Consider the following 25,211-nt stretch of genomic DNA (forward strand, 5'->3'; position numbering starts at 1 on the left):
TTTACAGAGGCAGGGAGATGATAATTATCGGTATCTACGCGGCTTCCTCCCCCGCTTCCATTCCATTTTTCAAACACCGAGAATAATTAAATTATAAAGGAACGGAAAAATAATTCGTGATAAAAGGAAAGTTCGGGCGAAATTGAAACGGGACGTCGTTAATTAAAAGTTTGCATCTGTGGCGTGGAATTACACGTACAAAACTATCCATGCTCCGCGATAATTCAAATGGATATCCGACACGAGATTCGTACATTTCAAACGTAATAAAATTTTATATTCTTATAAATGTGAAAGAAGTGGCAATCTGTGGAGAATCTAGATGGAAAGAAAGATCGTTACAAATCACTCTTCTCTTTCATATATAATTTAAATCATTGTTAATAAATCATCGAAATTAATTAAATTGAAAATAAGATAATCCTCGAATAATATGATTTTTCACGAAAACATGATTATTCGCCTCGTACGTAAAAAATAATTTTCCAAATTTTCCTTATTATCATCCTTCTATTAATTCCCGCTCGAACTCGTTATTCACTTAGTTTCGCGACTAAGCCAAACAACATAATTAAACTCGCTCGCCCATAATTAAACCCCCATAAACGTCTTCCAGCCGAAAATCTCTCTGGATTTCTGGTCGGCGAAAATGAAATCTCGACGACTTGGATGAAACACGGCGTTGAAATTTGTCGGAACCTTTACGCCCCGAATATTTCAACTCTCTCTCTCTCTCTCCCCCTCCGTGTCACTCCGCTCGCTACTCTCATCCATTTTCCAGCCTTTTGTTGGAATTTCGCTTACTTAATACTTGGTGGTGAAAAGAATTTGGAAAAGTGGCTCGAAGGAGACAATGAAAAAAGAAGAAATGGAGGAAGGAAGTTGTGGCAAGTCGTCATACTAGGTTGCCTCGGCTAATCGAAGGATCGGCCAATTAGATGATTTTTTAGCCTCGTCTTTAATAAATATTGTAAAAGCTTTTTCACACGATTTTCACTTACTTTTGCCGATATCTAATTTCCTTCTCGTTCGAAATATGGTCTTCGCGTTTTAAAATTTGGTTTGTCGTCCTCTTTGAAATTTTTTGACGAGGAAAGGTTGTACTTTCGAAGGAGGCGATTGAAACTTCGAAGAACTTTGTCAGACGTTAATTGTCGAGAACGGACGTGGAATTTTTTGAAAAAAAAAATTTTTGTATTTTCTTTTCTCGATTATCGAACCTGTCTCTAAATCCTTGGTGTGTCAGTTAGATTTCTTAAATTTTAATAATTAATAATGCAATCTAATAATTATAATTTCAATTGTGAATATTCAATTAGAGAGAAAGAAGAAAAAAAAAAAAGTATAGACGAGAAGTATTGTAAGGAAAATGTCAAATGCGAGCAGCATAGGGCAAGTTTGTGTATAAATCCCAAAGGAGGATTTTGAGCACAAAGAAAGGATTTGAATCTGGATCGATGCTGAAATAGGTCTTGACAAAAAGCTCTTTTGTTCGAGGAAGACAGCCCCTTGAATTGAAGAGGCCCGTGCAACTTTGTATTGCTATGCCAATTTCTATCTTCATTTACAATTGTTGTTCATATTTTTAGTTTCTTTTTTTTTTATTTCGAATTATTAATTACAAGTCCGATTGATCCAAAAATTTTATTCATCCGACGCAATTCAATATCTCGAAATAAAATAAAATTTAAATCGAGAAAAAAGCGAAACGTTTTATCGGAAAATATTAATCGATCGTTCGATCGATTTTTCTCTCTCTTTTTTTTTTTTTTTTTTTAATCATCTTGAAAGCGTACACACACATTGATAAATGTGTAAAGAAGTATCGTTTTCAATAGTAAAAAAATCATTCTTCGTGTCTGTTCGATTGTTCTTCTTGTGGGAGGGGGGGAGGGGGAAAGATTGGTTATTTCAAAGATGGAAATTGTCCGATGATCCAAGTGTCGCCCAACATGACCCAACATCTTTTCTAACGCATGACGTCATCAAGTAAAGGGCTTTTTGTCCAAGGCCAATGGAAAAAGCTTGGCCTAATTGCAACGTTGCCCTGTGTTTTCCAACTCTGTGGCAAACATTTCGTGTTTTTCTGAACGCGAATATAGAAAAAAAATATAACAACGAAACTACTAATTGAAAGTGCATACATATTCATTATAAGATAACGGAGTACAAAAGTTTTTGCCGCCACTTAAAACTAGCTAAAAATACTATCGGATAAAGAAATACGTAATATCATCGTGTTATAATTATTTTGATATCGTTACGATTATTTGTTTTGCCAATTTTTTCCAATCGTATTTACGCATACAAATTCGAATAGTGTTTTAAGAGTAAGCAAGTAAAGCTTATAATTCAACCTTTTTATAATTTTGCTTTCGAATTTGCGTTCCAATAAACGAAAATCAGAAAACGCTCTCTTCTTATTTACCATTGATTTCTTTCTTTTTTCGTGCATATCTCTGATTACAATCTCGAATTATAATTCTCTTCGAAGGAGGATACGCATAATTGTTACATCTCTAAGTTTTTACTTGATCGTTTCTCCCATTCTCTCTCCATTCGAAAATCTGGCAATTTGCCTGAAAGCTTTCACTATTCATCCCGCAAAGCAACCTAAAAATACACGGAAACTAACGAACCACTATTTTGCGAAATTCGTTCACACGCGATAATGAAATTTTCCTCTTGAAAATTCACTCCTTCTTGCGTTTCCATTTTCTAAATAAGATATATTCGAATTTTGTAACAAAATTATCAAAGATGAATCCACAATTCGATTAATGATGTTTATGTATCACGAACCGATTGACATTTCGTTTAATCTATCGGAATTCAATAACCGGACTAACCTAGATTTATATTTAGGGAACTCGATGTTATCCAACGCGAGGATAAAATATGTAAAACAGACAGGTGAAGATAACGCGTGTGTATCGATTGTTAATAATATGCATATGTAATTAATGTAATAAAATAATTTTCTTTCGCGTTTTAGCTCGAAACGAACACGTGGTTATGCAAGTTCGGGTTTCGATCTTTTTATCGAAGCGGCATTTTATTTCAATCGTGCCGTAAAATTGGGCGTATTATACGGATACTGCACATAAATTCAAGGACGTAATGAAAACCAGGTCGATCTCAGTGTCGTCGACAGATTGCTGTTACACCGTTCCATTGTCAAACGCACGTTTTGACGTTCAATCCAAAATTATCGAGTCAATTAATAACATTTTTCACTCGTCGATTCATGTCGCCAAATTTTGTATGCGATATCCACGATTTGTCATTGTTCTATCGTTTAAAGAAAAATCTATCCTGATACAAGTTTCTTATCAAATTTTCTGAGATCAATAAAATTGTAAAATCCAAATTTCATTTCGAGCATGTTTTGCAGAATACAAAATACCGGTCGAAGAGCAAAGAAATTTCGATTCGACGAGATTTTTTCTTTTTTAATCTGCCCTGAATATAATTTATTCAAAAGCGTGCATGAAAGGATGATTCTTCGTTCACTGGCGTGAACACCCCGCGAATCCGTCCCCCTTCAGGTAAGGGCACATTGAGAACGTGAATTGCCCAACGTGTCGCCACAGAAAGAGCCTCATTTCCCCGCACAATCACGTTTCCGGTGCTCTTTGAGACGCTCCAGAAAGCCACATCTGAGGAGGAGTTAAGAAGTTGGTGAGCAAGAGGTCAACACCTCTACCCCGATCCACCCACGGCTCGAGTTCGAATGATAATTTCTTAAAAAAATTTACCAAATATCCGTAGGTTGGAAAAAATTTAAAAATCGCGAGGCACTCGATCGAGCTGTTTCGTTAACAAATATCGAAAGTGAAGATTCCACTTTTCTCCATAAATTGGAAGTTCGAAACGATTTTCTCTGAATACTCAGTGGAAATAATAATTTCTCCTTGTTTTGTCTCAGCATCTTAATCATTTGACTCGAAAAAATTAAATTAATTTTCCCACGTGTTATTAACACTTCCTGTTTTATTTTTAATTCTTAATCAGACAGAAATCTATTGGTGAGACAGCACTAGAAACTTGTTATTATTTCCTATTATTTTAAGTCCTCGAAATCGACGATTCTAAGATCTTTCTTGGAACCAATTTATGAACAAAACTTTGAAGAATATCTTTCAATGAAACTTTCCATAAACAAGTCGAATTGTTTTAAATTCGACTCGTGGAACGAATGAATTTGGACAGAAATAATTTTTTATTTCCTCCTCAACGAATGCAGAGACCTAAGAATTAGGCCAGGACGTTTTATTACAACATTCCAAAAAAAAAAAAAAATAATAATAATATAAGGAGGCGCATAGTTGGACACAAAAAAAGGAATTCGATACACGTAAACGTTCCTTACTCTCTTCCTCCGGGATTGCTTTTAAGGCCGTCCATTTCCCTTCCGCCTGTTGTATTCTCACCATTGTATTCACCGTTGCATCGCGACACGAATTCCACGACGACGAGATTCGCCATCTCTTGCGGTATCACTCGTGCCTTTGGTTAAACAATCTGTTTAAAAGTAGTCTACCAGCTTGTTCGTTCCCGTTCCTTGCTTTTAAAGGCTGCGCCAAATTTTTCCAATTCGATATCGATTCAGACAAGGGAAGAAATGTCTCGATGGATAAGAGAAATATTTATTATTTGGACAACTGTCTTGCTCTATGTTATTTATTATTAATTCATTTTAACCAAATTCTTCTTCTTTTATTTTTATCAAAAAAGTTATTATTCATAATTATATTTATAACGAGCATAACAGGAGAGACAGCGTGTAAAAGTTTCTTCAACGTGTTGTTGCTATTAATATGACGGAGTGAAGAATATAACATTCTGGCGTAATCGTATCAGCGATAACCGTTTATTTTTACAAAAAAAAAAAACTTCACTGAATTCAATCTTGGTGTTGGAAACGATTGCCACGGTCGATTATGTAATATATCGACACGATTCAAAAATTACAATTTTTTCCTTTTAATATTATTGAAATTATAATTATTTAATAAGTATTTGTTAAAAATTTAGATACAGATTCGTTGAAGATTCGTTAAAATCGATTTCTTAAAAAAAAAAAAAAAAAAAGAAGACAGAGAGAAACGTTTAATCACGTTTATTCTCATCTCTTAATATCTTATCAACATTCTTTTTCTCGCCGACAATTTTATCATATCGATATATATATATATAAAAAAAAAAACAATCTGAAGAAAAATACGACGATCAAAGATAAATTTTCCCTCTTTTATTGACCGAAATTTTTATTGATCGCAACGTTTTATCGATAGAATTAAATATTAGAATTTATATACGTATATATATATATATATGTATGTATAATGTCTGGAAGAATTGGCGAACGATTTTTAACGAATACATTCTTTTTTTTTTTTCTACTGCTCTTTTTTCAGCATCGAGTCGATAACGGTTCGATAATCGCGACATAACAAACGAAACGATGATTCATCTGGAATTGTATTTCGCCTACTCGTTTTTGTTTCTCCTTTTTACGGGCGATTATGTAAAAGGCGAGGATTTAATCGTCATTGATTACACATCGTTTCGTTTACAAGACACATCGTCCCATCGCTTTTTATTTTTAAACAACGCCACCAATTTTATTTTCTCGATTACGAACGGCTGTTCGATGGTTTTACGCGAGAGAAATTAATAGAATCGAATACAGTTTTTTGATACACAATCGAGATTTCCTGGGGGATAATTGAGCTTAATAAAAATTATAGAAATAATCTCATCGTTAGAGACATTAGAATCAAGAAATATCAAATTCAAATTCGTTCAAAATACGAATCGTAGAGATGAAAGACACTAGTCTGTACTACAGAATTGTACAGATATTTTTTCGTGTATGGTGCAATGAAATTTAGACAGTTTTAGAAAATATGTATAAATTTGCTCTTTTGTTCTCTTTTGAAGTGAGGTATTTCGTTATTATAATATTTTTCGTGTTAGATAGAAAAAAAATTAGAACGTATTTTCTATTTATAAATCGATGTATTACACAATCGTACGTTGCACAATAATGGGAACCTTGAACGAAGCTGGGATTAACTACCACCGGACACTAAAACGTCGAAATCTGATCGCTCGTTCGATCATGCTCGGTGATATTCAAGGATTTTCAAGTTCAAGATTGCGTTACTCGTAGCTTCAAAATATGTTTCATTTGTCATAATGATTTATGAAACTAGTTGGATATAACTGGATGATATGACTCGTAAATATTGTAATTTATTTAAACCAGTTAAACCAGTCAAAGTACATTAACATAGATATACCTATATTTAATAGATTTTTCTAAAACTGCATAATTTTCCTCGCGGCACAATTCTTTATCTTTCAAGAGATGTCCATATTTTTACTTATAATAATAATACGAAACAAATATATGATACCTCGTCACGATAAATACGATACGTATATTTCATAGCGATTCTATATCTCGAAACGTTACACACTTTCCGAAAGCAAAACAGAATTAAAATGATAAAAGATGGCGCCGCCTGTTGGCCGGCTACACCGTTCATTTCCCTAGCTAAAGGGTCCTTTCAGAAGCACGAATAACCATTCAATAGCAATAATCGTGGCGCCTCTGGTATCGTAGCGCTTATCGAGCTGGTTGAGCAACATTCCACGCTTAGGAATGACCGCACTCATTCCCTCGTGTTCTCTCCTGCGAAAGGATTCTGCGGGAAGGTGCAGCAGTGCCTTCTCTCTCGTCACGCTCGCGCGCTGCACATCGCTCGTCCACGCAACAGGCTCGTAAACACGCTCGCACACGCGCGCACAAATTTCACGTGAAGGTGAAAGAAACAGGAAACCATTTCGTTCACCTGTTCCTCGCTCGAGAGACGCCGAAAATCGAACCCCACGAAGCCTTGATTCGACCTTCTCCTCCTCCACACACCAGAAGACGTTAAAGACTCTCGACACTCCTCGACCGGCAACATTCCACGATTTATGCTTCTTCCTTCACATTTTTCATCCTTTCGCTTGTTTTTATCTCGCCCCTCGTCTCTTTTTTCCATGACTTTTTCGTCGCGTTATTATTATATTCCGTAATTTCTTCGTATATAGATTTCTTTTTTATCTTCGATCGATAATCAAAGTGATATTGTTTATCGGTAAGCATTTGAATACCGATAGAGTAATTGAGGAAAGTTGAGTCGTATAGGGTTTTTTTTTGTATTTCAAAAATTTTCTAGGAATTTTTGGTGATTAGAAAAAAAAATTTATTGAATTTTGTTTCACAGATTCGGGAATTTATGGATTCTGATAAATGTTGTTTCTATATTGTTTAATTTGTAAAATATCGGATCTAGAAAAACGAATTTCAATTTTATGTAATGTTGTATACTACATTCGAGAAATATACAGTATAGAATTTTTTTATAATTTTTCTTTGTTAGAATTGTCCTTGGAATTATAATGAAATATCATTCTTTTTAGATGAATCATTAAGGAAAAGAAATTCTTAATAAAGTTTCTTCTGGTTATTGCAAAGAAGTATTTAAAGCTTTTGCAGAATATTTTTCACGGTTAATTAAACAAGTGAAAGAAGGACAGGCTCAAGGATAAATAGATACGTCGAGTCAACTTGTTGAAGATTGAAATCTTCTTTTTCCATTTTGAAAATAAAATTATGAAATCAAAATTCATTTTCATAAAAATTGTTTCAAGAAATGAAATTTCGTGTAAGAAAGAATTAATTTTTCTTCGAATGCGGATATTTCACACAACAAACGAACGTAACTTTACGATCATGGATCACGCAAATTCTGCTCAACAAACAATGTAAGTTATGCAGTTTTTAAAACTCGTAAATTATACTATGTACATTTCTAAAGTAATTAAAATTCATCTTACGTAGATTACGATAAGAAAAATCTTACGGTATCACTTATCGTGTTATATAGTAATTTACAATGTGATACGATTCAATCCTTAACATTTTATCTCTTTTAACAGTATTACTCAATTAAAATATTACCTAATATTATGCATTAATGTAGAAATCTTTGTAAGAATAATTCTAAAGACTTCGATTTAATTTATTTTAAATGACCACTTTAAATAAATTTTAATATTATATATCAAAAATCTTTAGATCGATATTGTGAAGGATCGATAGACAGTTTGTTGTAACAAATTGTACGATAAAATATTTAATTTCACATTTTTTACGTAATACATTTTTTACAAATGTATAATAATAATTTAAAAATGCATCGATAAAAAGATTTTATTAATACAAATTATTAGAGATAGAATAATTTTTTTTCAATTATTTAATTGCATCTATAATTATAAATTAATCGAAAATTACACGAGAAAATTGTGTTCGAAGAAAAATTGAATGGCCACAAAATATAAATAATTATTTTAGATCAGTTCATCGATTATTTTTTTTTTTTTTTTTTTAACAGATTATCGTGGGATAAAATGTTTCGATCTCGATTCGAATCGTCGAGAATAACTCGTTTTTACGAATTGAAAAAAAAAGCAATCGTGAATCTAAATCCATTTCATCAACGATCGTTACGACCGTTATATGTATGTTGCTGGCGTAATTCCGTCCAACTCGAGTAATATTGATGCAATGTGTCCCCATTAACAACCACTTTGTTTCAATGAAAGAGCTGAGCTTGCAATCCAAATATCTCGATTGCATTGGCGAAGCATCGAACTCTGGGAACAAGAGTGTGTCGACTCGATTTTATAATTCCTTGAAATTGATACTCGAGACGCGATCCTTGTGAGAATCCTATAGAGATAATTTCAATTAAGAGAACCGTGAGATAATCCAATAATAAATTATACTTATTCGATACTGTTAAAATTATTTTTTCATCATATTATACGATTATTACAATTCAAAAAAATTTATTTTTCCCATTTTCTCTTCTTATTGCGTTGACGATTTTTATAATTGACACGAATATCAATTTCGAGAAATTATATCTTATATATTCGATTGTAAACATATTTTGTATTGCTAATAACGTGTTGTATCGTAGAATGAGAAAATAAGTAAATGAATTCCTTCCACGTTTCTTTTCTATACCGAGACAAGTCTACAATAATTCATGGAACAGTGGTTCTTGACTCTTTATATTCAATACTTATCTACTTTCTCCAAAGCTTCCAACTATATGAGTTTATATAAGTTTCTTGGCGACGTGCCAATAATGCTCTCGTATTCTTATCGATGATTAAACTTTACCGAGCACGTTACCATAAATTTTTATAGGAAAAATTCTCTTTAAACGACAACTTTGGGCAACTTCTGAATATATTTCCACAATTGTAATAAAATTTTTATCTTTTTTTTAAAAAAAACTTGCTACAATTATTGTGACTGAAGAGAAGATAATTAAAATTGATTATTATTACAATTATACTATAAATATATTATTATTATTATTATTTTATTCTATGAAATCGCGAATATATCGTGATACAGTGAAGATATAGGGAAATGCATTGTTGTTTAATTTAATTCGCTCGATTCGGTTTGATTAATTTACGTAAAAAAAAAAATAAATAAATAAATTCGTATCTCCGTTTTATACAGATCGCGATAATATTGTACAGTTACAAAATGTTACAAACCACAATCGAGGTACGAGGTGAAATTTGCATGCGTGCCAGATTTAGGAGATGCAACGAGTCCAACGAGCTATTCCAGCTAATTGTCATTACACTACCGTTGACCCAATCTGGCAATCTGCACAATTTGTCATGTCACAACCAGACATGATTTTTATTTTACAATCGGTCGGTATTGCGCCCAACCTTACTTACTTTTAATCAACTTTAAAATACCTTGGACGGATCTTGGGGGAGGGGAAGAGGGGGGGGGGGAGGGGGCTTTAACAATCTTCATCCACGATGGAATCTATCGTTCCGTGTATCGTGAAAGTTAATCGAACGATGGAAAAGGTATATATTGATTGGAAAAGAGAAGAGAATTTCGAAATAAACCGACTGCCATTTGTCGTCATGCATAAATCTTCGCTACGGATGGAATCCATTCGTTGCGAATCGATATAAACATTTTTCAATCGTTTTAATATAAAATACTTTATTATTTTTCTTATTCGCTCTGTCCAAAGAGGGATCAATTTTATTTCATCCTAGCAAATCCGTTATATTTTCGCATTCCTTTCGTTTCCATAATTGGAAATATAATAACACCTAATAAAAAAGGAATCTAATTAATTCTAATCTTAATTAAATCGTTCGTATTATCGACGATGGTAATCCAAGCGTATATTCGATTTGCAATCGAAATGCAATTATAAAGTTCGTTTGAAATTTTTGAAATTTTAGATAAATCGTTTCTTTCAATATCAATTCGATGTTAGTCATAATTATTTCGATAAAAAAAGAATTCTAAGTTATTAATTATTATTACTTAATTTCAGGTGAAAGGAATTTCTCGACTTAGGCTAGGATGTCACATCACAGCGACGACAACATGCTGATAGCAACCTCGGACTCGTTCTGGGAGCCGGGTAACTACAAACGAACGACCAAGAGGATCGAGGACGGACACAAATTGTGCGACAGCTTGGTAACCCTGGTCCAGGAAAGGGCGGAGATCGAGAAGAGTTACGCGAAGGCGTTAAAGAATTGGTCGAAAAATTGGAACGACAAGATCGAGAAGGGGCCGGAATATGGAACCACCGAGGCTGCCTGGAAAGGTGTCCTCGTCGAGTCGGAAAGGCTGTGCGATCTTCATCTCAGGGTCAAGGAGAATCTCTGTAACGACATCATTCAGCAGGTGAAAACGTGGCAGAAAGAAACGTATCACAAAGTAAGCGCAATTTTTCCTTATGAATCTGTGTTCTCCATTATATCGCAATCAAATGCTTTCGATATATTTCAATCTACAACGAATAATATATATGTTTCCAGTATCAAATAAAATTTCTGCTCAAATTGAAAGGTGATCGACTAACTAACTTTCGGTTAAACCAAACTAAACTCTTTTGGTTTTATCAACTTTCCGCATAAAAAAAAGAGAAAAATTTCTTTTCCCACGTAGGTTCTCATAATTATCGTTAATATGTTGCACTGTTGGCATCTGGTTCGATATTGCAGTCGATGATGACGCTGAAGGAACGGAAGGAGATGGAGGACGCGTTCAAGAAGGCGCAGAAACCGTGGGCGAAGCTTTTGCAAAAGGTGGAAAAAGCGAAGTCGGAGTATCACAACAGTTGCAAAACCGAAAGGACAGCGGCCAACATGGAAAGGAACGCATCGGCGGACAGTTCGCTTTCCCCCGATCAGGTAAAGACCATGGTCCGTCGTCCCTCTAATGCCGCTCTAATCAACCGTTACATCATCCTTCGCTCATACGATTAGCGCAATTGTTACGTTATTTAAGTCACAGTGCCTCGCTTTCAGAAGGTACTTTTTTTCATTGCCATATAATGTAATAACACGTAGACATTTATAATTTTAGAGGATCGTTTCGTTGCGTGCAACCTTATTTATCGATTGGGGAAACCTAACCTAACCTGATCCACTTCGGTTGAAGTTTCACGAGTTTGTAAAAAAGATTTATCGTGATTTTTATTCTATCGTGTATAAATCAAAATTTTTTTCTTTTTCATTGCCATATATACGATATAATAACACATGGATAGTTAAAATTTTGGTTTAGAGGATCGTTTTAATGTTGCGTTATTTATCGGGAAAACCTAACCTAACCTGATCCACTTCGGTTGAAGTTTTCACGTTATTCGAGTCTGTAAAGTTTTTATCGTGATTTTTATTCTATTGTTGCGCGTGGATCAAAGTTTTTTTTCTCAAAGTTCTTACGCAACTTAACCTAACCTAATCTAATCCGTTTAAAAGTTTCACGTTACGAAGTTTGTAAAGATTTATTATTTTATTATTGCGTACAGATCAAAGTTCTTATGCAAAGTATCGGAAAATTGTTCGTTCAATGTTTCAATTCGCGTCAGAATCGAGTGAAAAGAAAGTTTTTTTCTTTTTTTCTGTTATTACACGCAACCTCGATAACAAATTAAGTAACCTATCTTGTGTAAAAGAAAAAATTTTTTTAATTAACATTCTTTTACGCTGTGTTCAATCCTCCTTGATATTCTAAGTGAAAAAAATGAAGAATATTTTTGTCTAAGGTATTTTTTCTAACATAATGTAATCCTCCAACTATTTCCAGAAGCCATTTGAAAGAAAAAGAAGGAAAAAACAAAAAAAAAAAAAAGAAATTTTAAATATCGAGAGATAAAAAAGAAAAATTAAGCGCCTTCTAAAGCGAACTCTTGACAAAACATACATACGCGTACGCGCACACATACATAATGATACCATATGTACATGTGTGTGTAATAACTCTATAACATTAGTATGCATCACGATCACGCATTCGCGGCTCAATATAAAAAGTAGATACTGTTGTTCTTTAGCAAGTATTATTTTCAGATGGCCCGAGGTTCTGAAAACGTATGTGAACAAAAATCTCGTGTTCTATCTTTATCGAAAGTATTGCATGCCGTGTGTTGTTCTGTGTCCTCGATATATTTATTATCGATATATAACTAATACGTACTAATATGTATCTCGTTACCAACTTAACGCTTCCAAATTTTCGTGAATGCCCGATTAGTCATTTTCTGCACGTTTCGATTAATCCTTCATTCCTATATATTCATTTCGTATTAACTTCATAAAACTTTTTTTTCAATACATTACATAATAGTAATTGTTGATTGATATACAATTTAAAAAAAAAAAAGCCTTCAATATGAGATTTCTATGAAAAAAGAAAAAGGTAAAAATTTGTTTTAAGGTTAAATAAAATTGAAATCAATCGTAGAATTTCGCACAAAGTTTTATATATATGTATATATGTATACTTTTATTTTCGATTTGTATTTTCACTTTTTATTATTTTTTCGAAGGCTTCGAAACCTGTTTTAAAATAGAAATAACGAGAAAAAAATATTATTACACGTCCCGGCATTCGAGAAATTCGATTAATCGCCATACGAGAGGCGATCTTCTGAAAAAAGGCTAACGACGTTTTTAGATGACAGTTTGTGGATGTGATGCATGGGCCCTCAGAATACGAAAAGCCTTTAGGAAATCTAAAATAGGAGACGTTCAGCTTGTATGTATAATAATACTGCATGCAGCATGTATCGTGATTAACGTTCTCTCATTTGTTTCATTACAGAAAGCTCTGCTGGTAAGCGAATTTTTATCTCACTCAAGCTTTCCTTCGATTAAAATGTGGATAATCCATATCATGCAAACATCGAGCCCTTTAAACAGTATTATAGTTTTAATAATTGTAATTTTTTTAAACAATTCGAAATAAGAAAAAAGGGTAATAGATTTTTTTAAAACGTATATAAACATATAAAAGTGAAAACACTGTTAATAAAATTAAATATCATAACGGAATGCAATCCCAATCAATTTATTCCAATATCTAATTTCGTGCTCGATGATTGCTCGTTATTACTACTCCTAGAAATAAAGTGCAATGCTTTTTAATATATTTCAATATAGAATTTTCTTTTATATGTTTTTTATATCTCTATATGCGTAATTCTAAATTCTTCTTAGAAATTAATTGCTTAGCTAGTCAATTTGTAATTTCAAGAAACATATAACCAACATCTTACAATATGTTTTACTACAGATTTTACAATTAAAACATATTACAACACAACTAGAAAACAACTTCGTGTATTAAATTATTATTATTTTTTATATATATATATATAATTGTATCGCATGAATCAATATTTGTTATCCAGCTTATAGAAATGTATCTATAGAAATCACGCTTATTTTTTTTTTCAAACGTATTCTTTTGCCATCACGATATCTATAAGCTAGATAAAAGCTTTGAGGGTAAAGAATTGGGATTTTCGTCATAAATAGTACAAATAGCACCCATGTGATAAGACGATCATTTATACAAAACGTATAAAAATTAGAAATATTTTTCCTTCCCCTCTAAATCACCAATGTGATTGGGTTTTTACCAAGATCTTTACCTTCAATGTAATACGTGCGATTATTCGAATTTCAAATGTGAATATTCATCGATTCGTTTTCTCTATTTAATCGGCAGGTGAGGAAAATGCAAGACAGGGTGCAGAAGACGAAAGAAGAAGTTCAAAAAGCGAAAGAAAAGTACGAAGCGGCGTTGCAAGAGATTAATCAGTACAATCCTAAATACATGGAGGATATGACCCAGGTGTTCGAAAAGTGTCAAGAGATGGAGGCGCAACGGTTACAGTTCTTCAAAGAGGTCCTCTTTGGCATTCATAAATGCCTCAATATATCTCAGGATCCGATGTAAGTGGGTTGTAATATTATCACTATACATAATTTCATTGCGTATTTAATATGAGAAAAAGACTAGAGTGGAGATTTTTTTTTTTTGTTCTGGTGCTCTTATTAACTGTAATAATTTTTTCAGCATTCAATTTGTGAATATTTAATTATGATTATATTAATGAATTAATTTCAATCCTTATAAATGTCACTGATACATATTTTATATTTAATATGGATAAATAGAATAGATATTGGTTTTTTTATAAACCTTTAACCTTTCAAAAAACAAAAAAGATCTATTTATAGAGGATCAAATACTTGTTTCTCTCAGTCAACAAGTATTGCATTTGAATAGATTATATTTGATAAGCAAAAAAGTGCAGCATATAATAATAATAATAATTGTTTGAATCTCTGAAGATCTTTTGAAAGATTGAAACGAAAGCTGGATATATTAAAATTAAAAATGAATGGATCTACATCATTAGAAAAGTGTTTAAAACAAATTTTACTTGTCCCCATTTATAGATTACCACAAATATACGAAGAATTCTATCACACAATTAATAACGCGGACCATGAGAAAGATCTGAAATGGTGGTCGAACAACCACGGTGTAAATATGGCAATGAATTGGCCACAATTCGAGGTAAGATGATAAAGCACAAAATTACGCCTTGTAACCATTCTTTTTTTTTTTTTTTTTTTTATCGCATGTTATCTCTTGCTCATAGTTGAGATCTAATGTTAGAAAGTATAGTGGTAGCGTGTATTGAAAATATTATGTATTCTTGTTCTTCTTTATAACTGCATTAATATCGTTCCCTTTTTATATGTCTCGATATCCTTTGGTATCCCATTCGAAACAACTGCGTTATAAGCAACTGGGGTCGTTTAAGGGTTTTAAAAAATATAAGTCGATACATTAAATTTCTCCTTAATATGATACATATATTTATAGATTAAAATTTCCTACTCTACATTGGTCTTAATTACAATCTTTTCTGTATCAATTTTAACTTTACAAATCTAACAACGTAATCCCGAAATTATCTCATTACCTCAATATACACAGAGTAATTTTATTGAACATAAATGCATCCGTCTCTCCTCTTAACACAACTTGTATCCCAATGATACAAATGATTGAATTCTTTTGTCAAAGCTTTGAAAAAAAAAAAAAAAATAGAAAAATAGAAAAATATAATACAACCCCCATGACGATCGAACAATTTTCCGGAATGCATGCATGTGATTGTCTATTTTTTTTCTTTTTTTTTTTGGGCGTTGCTATTACGCAGGACTACACAGAGGAGTTCCGTGACATCGCCAAAGGCTCGAAGTCAAAGGAGGCACTTCCGGCTGGCTCCATCACGCTCATCAATCAACGTCCGGTCGGCGAAGATGTGCATGTAAAGTTTTGTTATGTTTTACACTACACAATTCGCGGCTTTCGTTTACACCACCTGCCCAGATACGAAGATTCATGCACACACATGTATAAAGCGCATAAAAAAGGAAATCGTGCTTCTTTTTTTTTTTCTACCGATCGACAATCACGAAATAACGTCGAAACTGGCAAACACGACGAGGTCACCGAGGATGGGTTTCCTTTTTCAGCTTCTGGTTCGCCTAACTTAACTGAATTAACCGTAATCCGCTATGCGCTTGTTTCTTGCACGTAATCGCAGATCTATATCACGGATACACGCCAAGCATGTTGTTTCCACAATTATTTCGATCGCTCGGGGCGAATTTGCGATTAGTTGAGTCAATTAAACTGTGAAACTGTTTCGATCGATCTTTTTTTCAATTAAGATTTACGAGAAAAATTTGGTAAATGCCCTTTGATAGAGAAAAAGTTGATTATGTAGTAACGATTCTGTTTAAAAGATGGGCGTCACTTCGAAATTTGTAAATATTAAACAACTTTTCAACAAATTTGTTCTGTTAATTATTAATATTCAAAATATTTGAAAATATTTAACAATGCAGTAGCTGCAATCAGTGAAGATCGTTTTTATCTAATTATAATGTAATCAAGATGCCGGTGACGCGAATTGAACGTGCATCGATTATGCAGACGATTGTGAATGAGTAAGATTAGCAAACTGGTACTTGGCATATCAAAGTAAAGAGGAATCGTATCTCTTCAGAAAGATCTTAAGAAAAACATCGATATTTAAAATTTGATGGCTGCTTGATGATATTTTCTGCATCGTCGCAATTTTTGCCGAATAATTTTATTTTTTATTACACGTTTTTATTATCGTAATAAGGATCTGTTAAATATAATATGTTGAGTATATTTCAAATCTAAACTGTAAATTCGCTCTATATTTGCTTTGTATGCTTAGCAAACACGACTGTTAGCATTGTGTCTCATTATCCTTTGATTATTATTATTAATTGTTTATTATTAAATGGCATCGAAGCATAAGGCAAACATGTTTGCAACCAGAAATCGTCTGCACAATTAATTTACACAATTGCCACGCCCATAACTATAAATTATGTCTTTCCATTGTAATAATGAATATAGTGTTAAATTCTCGTTGTCGCATAATATATGGCACAGTTAAAGAATCAATATTCATGAAAGCAACATCTTAAAAATAATAATAACAGGCAAGCACATATATTGAAGCATCATAATTTTAATTCATTTTGTGTACTCATTTTCGTTTCAACGCGAATCATTTTACATTTTTTTTCTCCAGAATTTTTGTTGCTTAAAATAATTTATAACATGATAATAAAATTTTCATTATATCTAAAGATTTTATTCAATTTGTAGAAATAACAGATTAAAAACTTTGTAAATAATTAGTATATATACACGCTTATGATTAAATATAATTAAATATAAAATCTAGATATCATACATTATCTATTTGGTTGCACGCATGATTTAAAAAAATAACATTACAAATATTTATAATTTCTCTATCATATATTTGAAAACGATGTAAATACAAATGTAGCTTCAAATTTTGTAAAATAATATTTATATACATATTAATTTATTTATATATAATCATATAATGATCTTTCATCGATATAGGAATATCCACCTGTTAATAATAAATCAAAATCGAAGCCCACTTCCCGAGTGATATCAACAGATGTTAGTCATGCAGACACAAAAACGGACACGATTAACTCCAGCAAACATTCTTCGGAAAAGAACAATCACGATGGCAATGCAGTAAATAGGACCTCTACAATGACGTAAGTGTTGAAAATAATTTAAAATTAATTATTTTAAATTAATATTAATTTTCTATTTTTTTAAACTAAAATATTTAATTTTTAAAATAACATAAAATTATTTCCATCTTTCAATATATTATTTTATATATTACTATTTGTGATTAAACAAAAATTATAAATAATTTTTCTCTCTAGTAATGGTACAAATGTTAAGCAAGAATCAAATCCATTTGAAGAAGAAGAATGGGATGAAGATAGTGGTGAACCATTGGTTGATAATGGAGAACCTGGCGTTCTTGTGCGCGCGTTATATGATTATGAAGGAGCTGAAGCAGATGAACTTAGTTTTAAACAAGGTATGATAAAGGGTATTCTCTCATAATTATCATAATTTAATATAATTATAAAATTATTTTAAATATCAAATAATATACAATTTTGTTTTTTGAGATATCTTTTTGAGATTCTATTAATTGCATTAAATAGAAAATTTATTAATTTATGTAATTTTACATTTTCACAGGCGATGTATTTGATAAATTAGAAGACGAAGATGAACAAGGATGGTGTAAAGGACGAAAAGATGGTAGAGTGGGTCTTTATCCTGCAAATTACGTAGAACTTGTGTCTCCGTAAAATTACCATGTAATGCCAAATTATATGAACATTGTTAGTTACTTAACACGTAACGCGTATGAAAAAAAAAGAATTTTTATTTTATTGTTTATTTCTCTATGAAATAGCATGTTCGTTAAAAAGAAGAAAATTTGTAAATGTCGTTAAATAAGAATTACAAGAGACTCTATATTAGAAATCGTTCATTTCGTGTATTATACATATAATGAGCGCTAAAAAAGACGAAAAAAGTTATATGATAAACCTTATGGTTCAAATTATGAGTAAACAATTGAAATTCAAAAAAATTATTGTAAACGTGAAAATGAAAATGCATACATTTACTTCATTCTATTTCTCAGTTCGATGTAGGGTCGATGCAATAAAACTTAAAACGAAACTTTTACTTTGACGAGTAATAGTTTTTCGTATATAGCTAGGATTCTCTATATCCATCTTTATAAATTAAATATGTGCTAAATAATAAGATGGATATGTACACCATGAGTATATTATAAGTTTAGATTTTTGAGATAATGTACAATTATACATTTTTCGACATTATTAATATTGTTACTATGAAATATTTCGGCGAATGCGACGAAAAGTATATTTAATTTATTGTTATTCAAATGATACTATTAAAACCTATTCTTTCCGAATGGTATCATTGTATATAATAGATTTAAGAACGTAAACGATATGTAAAGTTGCAATTGTTTAACGAAGTTGAGATTTTATGATGTTCAAAGTACATTAGTACGAAAAGTGAAAAAAAAAAACTTGAGAAATGTGTACATGAAATGTACCCAACAAATAAATTTGGGACCCAGAATTGTCCAATTTTTTCGTTTTTTTTTTCTAATAATTACAATGTTCTAATATTGATAAAAAATTATTTATATATAAAAAATCAAATTATTATTAAAAATTATAATAATCTGAAAATATTTGCTTTTTGTACATAATTTCTTATAATAACATCAAGGCAATGTTGATCGTTTATGAAAATGAAGTCATAATACCCTTTTTTTAATTAAACAAAAAATTTTATATAAAATTAAATGTATAGCATTGAAGGTATTTCATATAATCATTATTAATTTTTTAATAAATGTATCACAATTTCAGAAATATGGAAATGAAAGCGCAAAATAAATTGAAAACAATTAAATATTTTTTTATAATAAATTATTTGATAATTAATTAATTAAATTAAATATCATCATTAATATCAATATGTATCTTTATGAATACATATTTTCAAAAATTCTAATATAGAAATATTCTCTTTAAGTTAATATAAAGAACATGCAGAATGCAGAATAGTTGTGAAACCAAACAAATTGTAGATTTAAATGGTTGAAAATTAAGCATTTATTATAGTTTTCCATTTAATTAAACAAATTTTAGAAACATTAAAGTTGGCATTAATAAAGTCATTTGTTATTTAAATATCACAATCTTGCTAAGCGCTCAGAAAGATCAATTTACAAATCAAGTCAAATTTTCATGGTATATAGTGATAAATGCTAATTATTCGTCACGAGTAAATAATGTGTTACTACACACAGTATTTATGTAAATATAGTAGAATATAATAACATTTACAATTCAGCCAGTGACTGATTTTTGTAATTGTTTATATTTAGTCCTCCAAATTATTTTCTGTAAAGAATGTTCGCGATTCCATAATATTGTTAAATAGACTATAGTTTGTGTATAAAATTTATTATGTATAACTTAATAAATGACATATGTACGAAATATTACATAATACATAATGCAGCGACTATTCTCACTTATAAATATTACAATATGCTGATACATTTCACAAACGCTAATTACATTCACAAAAATTTGTAGCATGAAAAATTTAATTGCGAAAATGACTTCAATAATAATCACGCTTTGACCAAAATAATTACAATGTAAAATCTTTCAATGAAAATTATTTAAAGAAAAAAATTAATGTAATATTATATCATAAAAACATATATTTGCATATTCATCAAATTTCATATATTAAATTTCATTTAAAAAAAAAATTACAATTTATATTAACTGTTTCTTTAATCGATCCTATTTCTAATCAGTTTCATTTGCTACATATTATGAGTTTTTTATATTAAATCGCATTCCCATTGCATCAGTACTAATTGATACTAATTGGTATTACAGAACAATTTAATCGATCGGTTTTTTGTGATATATTTCCATTTTATTGATATCGGTTAATTGACTAATCGTATTCGATAATTTAATAACAAATCTGATAATTTGACCACCCAATTGTTGATTTCGGCGCGATTTTGATATTTATCGACATCAGTTGATAAATCGATCGGAATATCGTTCGATTTTTCAAGTCATACATAATCCAAGTCGATGTACAAGTCAACACTTGTTGGCATTACTGAATAGTTTTATCGATTAAATGCTAACGCAATGGAGACGCGACTTTATAATCATATATGTTATAAATATTGTTTATACATAAATAATCACTTTGTATTACGAATAATTTTTATTAAGTATTATGTACACAAATTTTTAATACATTTATATTTATATATGAAATATTTAACATATATATATATAAATGAATTTTTTATAATTCTAAATATTGTATGTTAAAATAATTATCTTAATTAACTCTTATATTTAATTTACAAATAATCATATTATTTATTATTTTATAAATTTTCAATATTTAAAATTTTTGCATTTGCAAGTATATTATTATTAAAAATATTAAACGTCGTTCAAAAATCAAGTGCAATACAAATATTTCATAAATAAAAAAATGGAAGCGAGTTATACATTATAATTTAAAGACTGATTTTAAATTCTTAATATATCTGAATATTATTATACATATTTATATTTATTATATTAATAAAAAAAATCGTTTTAGTCATATTATAAATTACAAACTCAAAAATCATTGCACACAAAATTACATGAAAATATTTGGGTAGCTTATTAATATACAAAACGATTTTACAAAATTTGTATTTAAAATTATGTATTTAAAAAGTAATAATTACATTAGCGTTACCAGATTAAGGAAATAATCGGAAAAAAACGAATGATAATGGCAGAGTAACGACACCATTATTAATCACTCATACTTGAAGAGTGGCAGAAGGGGTACTAAAATATATATAACACATTTTTTTATAAGGGAATTCTTCTGGCAACGCTAAATTATATTAATGAGTTGCAACATGTTTTTGCAAATCCTCAAGACTGGGAAATGGTTTATCACATAACTGACAAACATGTGCATTTCCATTATGTATATCTAAATGTTCTGATAAATCTTCTTCTGTATCAAAAAGTTCATCACAAATCATACATTGATATTCACAAGCTTTTATTCCTTGTTTTTCCCATTCTGCTATTGCAGCTTCTTCTTCATGAGCTTGCATGTGCATTTCTAATAACATTTCTGAATTAAATGTTTCTGTACATTGCAAACATTGATAAGGTTCTTCATTTGACTTATCATTTTCATTGGCAATATTAATAAGATTAGGATTATCATCTTCTTCATCAAATAAATGTTTTTCAACATGTGCCTCTAGTGCTTCTTCAGAATCTAATGAATCTCCACAAATTGCACATTGATATTGTTCTTTACCAGGGCTTTGATCATCCTCGCTTATATCATCACAATGTTTTTGTAAATGATCTTTCAATATTTCCTCATCTGTAAATATTTTATCACATACAAAACAAGTATATGTTTCTTTTGGTTTCTCTACTCCCGACACAAAATTTCCTCGACTTTTAGATATTCCAATTTTCTCTGACTGAATATTGCTTATTTCTATTCTAGAATTATCCGATTTTATTAGACTATTTTCTATTTTTGAAAGTTGACCTTTTTCGGATTTTAAATGTACTGTTTCTTTAGAATTTTGTGATGTATTCGCATTTAATTTCTGAGTATCCCCCTTTGTTATATTTTCTATATTAAATTCAGATTGATCATGGCTTTCTAAATGGCGTACCAAAAGTTTTTCAGTTCGGAACGTAGAATTACATACATAACACTTGTGAATTTGTTGTTTTGATGATTTACATACATGAGCTTTTACAAATCTAGCTTCCACTATTTCGTGACATCTCTTACATCTCATCATTTTATGTTTATTATGTCGCGATATAGAAGTAGTCTCCGTTTTATGCATACGAACATGTGTTACCGCATCATTATGATTATCAAATGATTGTTCGCACACGCCGCATATATGTTTCTCACCATGTGATGAAATTATTTTAAAAACATTTTCTTGAATTTCTATCTTATGCTCATTTTTAACAACAGTAGAATCCGCAATTTTTGACTCTTTTATTTGTTTCATAATATTAATTTGTTCTTTATCTTCTTGTAATTTTTGTGTATTATGATTATCTGGCTTAGAGGCTTCAGATGTTTCATCTGATAAATATGAATCAGAATCTAAAGCGGAAGTATTATAGTCATTATATCTTATTGGTAATACACTTTGTCTTTTATGAGAAACCATACTAAATGGTCCGCCGAGTTTATTTTTAACTGTACGTTTAACTAAAACGTGCATATTATTAATATTTCGTTGTATACTTTCTTTTGTTAAATCTAAACGTTTTAATAGAACTTTCGGTTGATACTTTTTAGAATTCATAGCCTCTTTTACAAATGCTGGTGAAACTTTTCCAGACTGTTGAGAATATGAATTAAAATCAGAACCACAACTTCTCATCATAGATGATTCAAAATTTTTCTTTATAGTTTTTTCTATAATATTTTTCAATTGCTGATCTAAAGTTTGATATGAAGTTTTACATCCTGCTTTATTCTTTTTTACATTATCATTAATTGTTCCAAATAATCTATGTTTCATTTCTTTCTCTACGAAACCTGCTAATTCAACTTGTACACGTTTTAATGCTTCTATTTCTGTTCCTTCCACTTCTATATTTAAACATCTCTCAATACATTTTTTATTATTAGCATCTATTGGAACTGGATTAATTCTACGAAGTTGTACAGCATCAATAATATCAGTATTTTTTTCCTGAGAATTTTGTTCAATAGTCCCATTTTTAAATTCTTTTGACAAAGTATTTAAATTTGCTTTATTTAAATAATGGGGTTCTGCAAGCATTAATGTAGAAGTAACAATATATGTAGCATCTCCAATTTGTAATTCTGATTTTACTGAACATGGTGTAAATGTATCTTCAATTATTTCTATTCCATTTTTTTCTGATGATTGTTTTTCAATAACTTTTTCTGGCAATAATACAGGAAGACTTTCTTTCTCTTTTAAATCTTCAGAAAATTTATCTTTTTTTATTTCAGTACATTCTTTCACAGACATATTTTTACCTTCAGTTAATGAAACATCAGAATTAATATCTTTAAGAGATCTTGTTCTATGCGTATCAGAATCACTATCTACACTCATAAAATTATTTCTATCATTTTTAGTGGTATATTTATCTGTCATATTAGTTTCCAAATTTTTTAATACTCTAATCAATCTTTTTTGCTTCTCAATTTCTTTATCCATATTTGTTTTCGCTCGTGCCTTTTGCACAGGTGATAATTGTGTATCATCTGATGCCATAGAATCTGTATCTGAAACAGATTCTCCTGTTGCTGCAAGAAGTGCCTTTTTTCTTGCAACCCATCTTTTAGTTGATGCTTTTCTTCGTTCAGTTATATTGCGTCTTCCAGTTAATGGCTTAACTTTCATTGGAATTAATGTTGGTTTTAATTGAATGTTATCTTTATTTTCTTGTTTTTCACTATTTTTACATTTATCATCATTAGAAGCATCATGTGCTTTTTGTGAAGAATCCTTTGAAGATGTAACATCATCTTCAGATATATACATATCTTTGAGAATTGTTTGATTTGTTATGTTTTCATTATTTGTAAATTGTAAAGGAATTAATGCTGGTACATCTGTTTTTGATTTTTTCTAAAATAAATGTTTTTATGATTATGAAATTTTATATTATTAACTAAAAAATTAAAAAATAATTGAAAAATTGTTAAAAAATTATTATTATTTATACCTTATCAAAAGAATCAGAAAGACTATCATCTCCACTTTGTTCTAAAGTACATGATCTTTTGGACTTAGAATTCTAAAAAGAACAATTAGAAAAGATAATTAAAATTACAAAATTACAAAATTATGAAATATATATATGAATAAAGCTTTAATAAAAATATTGTGTATATATTATATAATAATAAATAGTATTATATATATATATATAAATATTATTTTATATATTTGAATTATAAAATATATATACATATTCAATTATATAAATAATATAATTAAAAATTAAAATTAAATTAATTGAATTTATTTTTTGAATAGAAACTATTTTCTTTAAAGTAATTATCTCACCTCATTATCAGAAGTTTCTATAAGTTCCAATTGACTTAATAACATTTGATTTGATCGTATAAATTGTTCTTTAAATTCATCCCACATGTCCAATTTGTAGAGGCATATATGACATATAACATTTGGTAAGCCATGCTCATCTTTAATCTAGAAAAAAAAAAATACTCTATTATAGAATAAAAGAAGCATATTATTAAAGTTAAAAAAGTGGTATATAAACATACATTGATAGAAGTACATTTACTTAAATCAGTTAGTCTTGATTGTATAACTTCGTCAAATAAATTAGTCATATATGCATGATCAACGAGGCAAATACGGCATCTTTCTTTTATATTTGATAATTTACGTTTTCTCGACATTTTTCCACTTGTAGGAAAAGCAATTATGCGTATCGGTATTGATACCGAACACTGTGAATATGTTACGAATAAACTATGGCGGGTGCAATAACGATAGATCGATATATTCAATATTACCAGAATTCTTTTTTTACAAGAAAATTTGCTATATTTCGATATTCATATTGTCACTTTTTAATTATTTAAGTAATAAATAATAATAATATTATTTTTTTCCACTAAATTTATCTTCTAATTTTAT

General features: G+C 30.2%; 2 protein-coding genes across 16 annotated transcripts in view; one reads left to right on the forward strand and one right to left on the reverse strand.

Moving 5' to 3' along the window:
- The window catches only part of Synd (protein kinase C and casein kinase substrate in neurons protein Synd), a 51,081-nt gene extending 31,111 nt beyond the window's left edge, over window positions 1-19,970 (forward strand). For 2 of the 15 annotated variants that reach the window (XM_086913134.1, XM_086913135.1), the window contains exons 2-11: window positions 10,458-10,849; window positions 11,137-11,325; window positions 12,487-12,507; window positions 13,094-13,252; window positions 14,150-14,376; window positions 14,887-15,007; window positions 15,660-15,770; window positions 17,423-17,589; window positions 17,767-17,927; window positions 18,095-19,970. In XM_086913134.1, coding sequence (XP_086769260.1) covers window positions 10,487-10,849; window positions 11,137-11,325; window positions 12,487-12,507; window positions 13,094-13,252; window positions 14,150-14,376; window positions 14,887-15,007; window positions 15,660-15,770; window positions 17,423-17,589; window positions 17,767-17,927; window positions 18,095-18,207 — 1,632 coding nt within the window. In that variant the 5' untranslated portion in view covers window positions 10,458-10,486 and the 3' untranslated portion in view covers window positions 18,208-19,970. The remainder of the gene's footprint in view (window positions 1-10,457; window positions 10,850-11,136; window positions 11,326-12,486; window positions 12,508-13,093; window positions 13,253-14,149; window positions 14,377-14,886; window positions 15,008-15,659; window positions 15,771-17,422; window positions 17,590-17,766; window positions 17,928-18,094) is intronic. The other 13 variants (XM_086913144.1, XM_031920282.2, XM_086913137.1 and 10 more) reach the window with 12 other exon arrangements.
- Window positions 19,971-20,190: 220 nt separating this feature from the next.
- Window positions 20,191-25,054, reverse strand: LOC100864820 (uncharacterized). The gene is made up of 4 exons (XM_003690721.4): window positions 24,833-25,054; window positions 24,609-24,755; window positions 24,265-24,336; window positions 20,191-24,167 (listed from the first exon to the last, which is right to left on the reverse strand). The coding sequence occupies exons 1-4, from the start codon at window positions 24,968-24,970 to the stop codon at window positions 21,402-21,404; spliced, it is 3,123 nt and encodes a 1,040-aa protein (XP_003690769.2). The 5' UTR covers window positions 24,971-25,054; the 3' UTR covers window positions 20,191-21,401.
- Window positions 25,055-25,211: the final 157 nt, after the last annotated feature.

Source organism: Apis florea, unplaced genomic scaffold, assembly GCF_048593485.1.
Source record: "Apis florea isolate Af1SG1 unplaced genomic scaffold, ASM4859348v1 contig_3496_pilon, whole genome shotgun sequence".
Lineage (NCBI taxonomy): Eukaryota > Metazoa > Arthropoda > Insecta > Hymenoptera > Apidae > Apis > Apis florea.

Coding starts and splice junctions, on each gene's coding strand:
- LOC100864820 (XM_003690721.4), bottom strand. CDS start 24,970: ATGTCGAGAAAACGTAAATTATCAAATATAAAAGAAAGATGCCGTATT. Junction 24,756..24,832: donor GTAAATGTACTTCTATCAAT/GTATGTTTATAT, acceptor TTTTTTTTCTAG/ATTAAAGATGAGCATGGCTT. Junction 24,337..24,608: donor TAGAAACTTCTGATAATGAG/GTGAGATAATTA, acceptor TGTTCTTTTTAG/AATTCTAAGTCCAAAAGATC.